Consider the following 5019-nt stretch of genomic DNA (forward strand, 5'->3'; position numbering starts at 1 on the left):
AATTTTCATTTTTTTTGCTCTTTTCAAAAAATGTTTTAGTAGTTACTTGTGTCTTCATTATTTTATCTTAATTTTGTATTATTATTTATAAATATATGTATTGTTGTAAATTGTTTTAAATGTTTTTAACAGTGGCTTGTGTGTGTGTGGTTTGTTCTCTTTAGTTCTCTCTGCTGGTTGATCAGAGATCTGCAGGAGTCCGCTGTGAGGATGATGATGAGCCAGAATGATGAGTATGTCGCTCTCCTCTTCCTAGAGTTCACACTATCACTGAGAAGTAGGGCATTTTTACATGAAATGTGTTCTCCAGTCTTGGAAAAATATTTCAATGTGTCTAGTGAATAAGAAGTCGTCATCTGCTGATGTGTGAGAGTCACTGAGCTGATAATGTCACTGACTAATAAGCTCTTCCTGTGAGACACAAATTGTTTCTTCATGAATCTCTAATCTCTCTTGTGTCGTTCATGAGCTCTGTCTCTGCTGTTTTCCAGACTGGATGACAAGGATTCGCTAGACGTCCATGACAATCCTCCAGCTCCGGATAACGTGGTCAAAGAGGAGGACAATACCGTAGGTTCAGATGTCACCATCATCACAAAATACAACATGACATCCAGCCTCCAGCCTTAGATTTAGATCTGTTTCCAAAACGATGTTCTCCAGTTTCCAATGAACATCTGTGACAGAGCTGCTCTTATTGTCACACGTTCTGGAGATTCATGAGATTCAGTTTATCCGGAGGCTTAGTTTGGAGAAATAAGCAAGAGAACTCCAACAAATATTTAGGCTTAAATTCAAGATGTATTAAAATTGCATGTAAATTTTCATCCATTTACACAGTTTTATCATAAACTACTAAACTTAGTGATGCATATTTGTCAGTCAAACATAAATGAAACAGGTCATAAAAATGGCTGTAGCCAGCTATGAGGTCAAATGACTAATTTGCTGTTTGTCCACATGATCTTTGGGAGACGAAGGCGGACAAGGTTGCCAGGTTTTTACAAAAAAAACAAAAAAAACACCCAATTGCTACTCAAAACTAGCCCAATGGAGGGTCCCTGTTAAAATTGCATTGCGGGGTTAATTAATTTATTTTTTGGCTCGGTTCTCCTGGAAAAAGTTGCATTCCAATGGCCAAATATAAAATTATTGGGGTCGCTTTAACCCGCAGACATAAAAACAACCAGCGGCAAGTGTTAAAATAGCCCAATTCCACAGGAAAATCACAGACTTGGCAAGACTTCAGAGAGTTGAGAGTGAGGGCACAGGCCATGTTGCCAGATTAAGCTATTTTAAAGATTTTGGCCTTGACTTTTCTATTTAATTTGGTGTATTAGAAAGTTAATAAAGTGGGAAGTTGCAATTTAGCGTTATTGGTATCTTTATTTTATCTTATTTGCAAAAGATTTAAACTCATTTCGGTTTCATTTTTTTATTTGTTTTAACATCAATATCTGGCAACACTGCATCATTCTTAAACTGATGTCATCTAAAAAAGACCACAAACAGGTTATTGCTCACAGGATGCCACATTCAGCAAGGCAAACGCAAAAAAACATCATGGGATTATTATTATCAGTAAATGACTAATTAGCTGTTTGTCTACAAATATAATTAAGTTGAGACAGTTTACAACAATGGTTTGTGTCTGTGGTGTGCAAATGATCTCTTGGAGATGATGGCAGACTAGGTTGCCAGGTTTTCACAATCCCCCCCACAGTTGCTATTCCAAATTACATTGTGGGGATAAAATACACATTTTTTTGTCTGGATTCCCTGGGTAACATTTGCATTCCAGTGGCTAAATAACCACATTTTTGGGGTCACTTTAACCTGTAGACATAAAAACAACCAGCAGCAAAAGTGTTAAAATAGCCCAATTCCATGGGTAAATCCCAGACTTGGCAACACTTGAGAGAGCTGAGAGTGAGGGCGCAGGTGCAGCCTCCATGTTGCCAGATTAAGCTATTGTAAGCATTTTTGGACTTAATTGGGCACATTAGAAAGTTAATAAAGTAGGAAATTGCAATTTGGGGTTATTGATATCTTTATTTTATCTTATTTGCAAAAGATTTAAACTCATTTCAGTTCATTTATTTGTTTTTCGTTTTTAATTTGTTTTAATAGCAATATCTGGCAACACTGCCTTGCACTTATTGCTCACAGGATACCACATTTGGCAAGGCAAACGCAAAAAACATGAGATTATTTGTCAGTAAATGACTAATTTGCTGTTTGTCTACATGTATAATTAAGTTGAGACAGGTTGCCAGATTTTCACAATAAAACCTGCCCAATTGCTAGTCCAAACTGGCCCAATGGGGGGTCCCTATTAAAATTGCGTTATGGAGGTAAGATACACATTTTTTTTTTTTGGCTGGGTTACCCTGGTAAAATTTGCATTCCAGTGGCTAAATATCACATTTTTGGGGTCGCTTTAACCCGTGGACATAAATACAACCAGGGTGTACAAGTATTAAAATAACCCAATTGCGCTGGAAAATTGCAGACTTGGCAACACTTGAGAAAGCTGAGAGTGAGGGCGCAGGCACAAGCTCCGTGTTGCCAGATTGTGCTATTTTAAGCGTTTTTGGCTAGTAACATGCTAGTAACTTGTCAGTCATGCTAATGTCATGCTAGCAACTTGCTAACCATGCTAGAAACATGCTAGTAAATTGTCAGCCATGGTAATGACCTGTAAATAATGTGTTAATAATGTTAGAAACATGCTAGTAACTTGCTAATCATGCTAGAAACATGCTAGCAACTTGCTAATCATGCTAGAATTATGCTAGCAACTTGTTAATCATGTTAGCAACTTGCTAATCATGCTAGAAACATGCTAACAACTTGCTAATCATGTTAAAAAACATGTTAGCAACTTGCTAATCATACTAGAATCTTGCTAGCAACTTGATAATTGTGCTAGAAACATGCTGGAAACATGCTAGCAACTTGTTAACCATGCTAGAAACATGCTAGTAAATTGTCAGTCATGGTAATGACCTGTAAATAATGTGTTAATAATGTTAGAAACATGCTAGTAACTTGCTAATCATGCTAGAAACAGGTTAACAACTTGCTAATCATGTTAGAAACTTGCTAATCATGTTAGAAACATGCTAGCAACTTGCTAATCATGCTAGAATTATGCTAGCAACTTGCTAATCATGCTAGAATCATGTTAGCAACTTGCTAATCATGCTAGAAACATGTTAACAACTTGCTAATCATGTTAAAAAACATGCTAGCAACTTGCTAATCATGCTAGAATCTTGTTAGCAACTTGATAATTGTGCTAGAAACATGCTGGAAACATGCTACCAACTTGTTAATCATGTTGGAAACATACTAACAACTTGCTAATCATGCTAGAATCATGTTAGCAACTTGTTAATCATGCTAGAAACAGGTTAGCAACTTGCTAATCATGTTAGAAACAGGTTAGCAACTTGATAATCATGTTAGAAACATGTTAGAAACTTGTTAATCATGTTAAAAAACATGCTAGTAACTTGCTAATCATGCTAGAATCTTGCTAGCAACTTGATAATCATGCTAGAAACATGCTGGAAACTTGTTAATCATGATGGAAACATGCTAACAACATGCTAATCATGCTAGAATCATGCTAGCAACTTGCTAATTAGGTTAGAAACTTGCCAATGACATGCTAGTAACTTGCTAATCATGCTAGAAACATATTAAACATGTTAACTACATTCTAATCATGCTAGCAACATGCTAATCATCTAATCTATCTATCTTAATTTCAAAACTTTAATCTTTTACAGCTGCTTTAAACGTTCAAACTATGCTTTCTCAAGCCAACCTAAAGTTCATCTTGACAAACTTAATCCAGTTTATACTGTATTTGTTTAAAATGTCCTTTGAGCTGGTTATCATGCGCTAACATCTGTGTGTGTGTGTGTGTGTGTGTGTGTGTGTGTGTTTTGAACGTCCTCCAGGTGTATTTCCTCTATGATGAAGAAGTGGAGGAGGAGGAGGAGAAGGAGGAACCGCCGCCTCCAGAGCCGCTCCGCCCCGTGAACGACAAGCCGCACAAGTTCAGAGACCATTACTGCAAGAAGCTGAAGTTCTGCGACGTGTGCGCGCGGATGATCGTGCGTGAGTTCAGAGGTCAAACGATGCTTGTGCGCTTCACTCTAGGGTTGCCACCGGGATGCAATTTTTTCCAGGGGTTTCAGTACAGCGTAATCGATACTGCGTCACCAGGCAGGCGTGGCCTATTTGAGAATTTGCATAGGTCACCGATCATGCGTAGTTTGGGAAAAGCCATTTGCTTCAGATACCTCCACTATTGCAGGGGTTTCGTGCACTTCATATTCATATACAGTATAATGAAATTTACTGGAAAGCAAGTTGTTTCATTTAGAGGTCAGATACATTTGTAAATAGACTATTGTAGTTTTGTCTTTGTTTACTTAGTTAAGCATTAAACTGCTTGCAAATATTATCAATACCAGTCAGTTTGGTGCAAAATTATCAAAATTACATAACTGTTGTAAAGAGTTGGAATTTAGCAGACAAATATTCACATTGTTTTATAACAAGTTTAGAGGGAGCTATGGCTAGCAACAATATGGCCCTTACAAAAATTAACCATGTTTTCACTAAAAACCATGGTTACTATAGTTAAACTATGGTAACCGCAAATTAACAAAGGGTTTGCTACACTTTATGGTATTTGTAGTAAAATTTTGGTTAAACAAATTTGTAATCAAAATGGCAAAAAAAAACAAACCAAAAAAAAAAAAAAACGGATATTGTTGCATGGCACCAGCCAATGGATTTAAACTTTTTTATGTGATAATGATAATGGCTAAATATATATATATATATATATATATATATATATATATATATATATATATATATATATATATATATATATTAGGGCTGGGACACGATTAATCGCGATTAATCGCATCCAAAATAAAAGTTTATGTGAACATACTAAATGGGTGTTTACTGTGTATATTTATTATGTATACA

At 36.2% G+C, this 5019-nt stretch overlaps 1 protein-coding gene across 1 annotated transcript in view; it reads left to right on the forward strand.

The window, feature by feature from the left end:
- The first annotated feature begins 216 nt into the window (after positions 1-216).
- The window catches only part of LOC141347431 (SH3 and cysteine-rich domain-containing protein 3-like), a 12191-nt gene continuing 7388 nt past the window's right edge, over positions 217-5019 (forward strand). The window contains exons 1-3 of the mRNA XM_073852453.1: positions 217-233; positions 492-570; positions 3972-4131. Of these exons, the coding sequence (XP_073708554.1) occupies positions 217-233; positions 492-570; positions 3972-4131 (256 nt within the window). The remainder of the gene's footprint in view (positions 234-491; positions 571-3971; positions 4132-5019) is intronic.

This window comes from Garra rufa, chromosome 12 (assembly GCF_049309525.1).
Source record: "Garra rufa chromosome 12, GarRuf1.0, whole genome shotgun sequence".
NCBI lineage: Eukaryota > Metazoa > Chordata > Actinopteri > Cypriniformes > Cyprinidae > Garra > Garra rufa.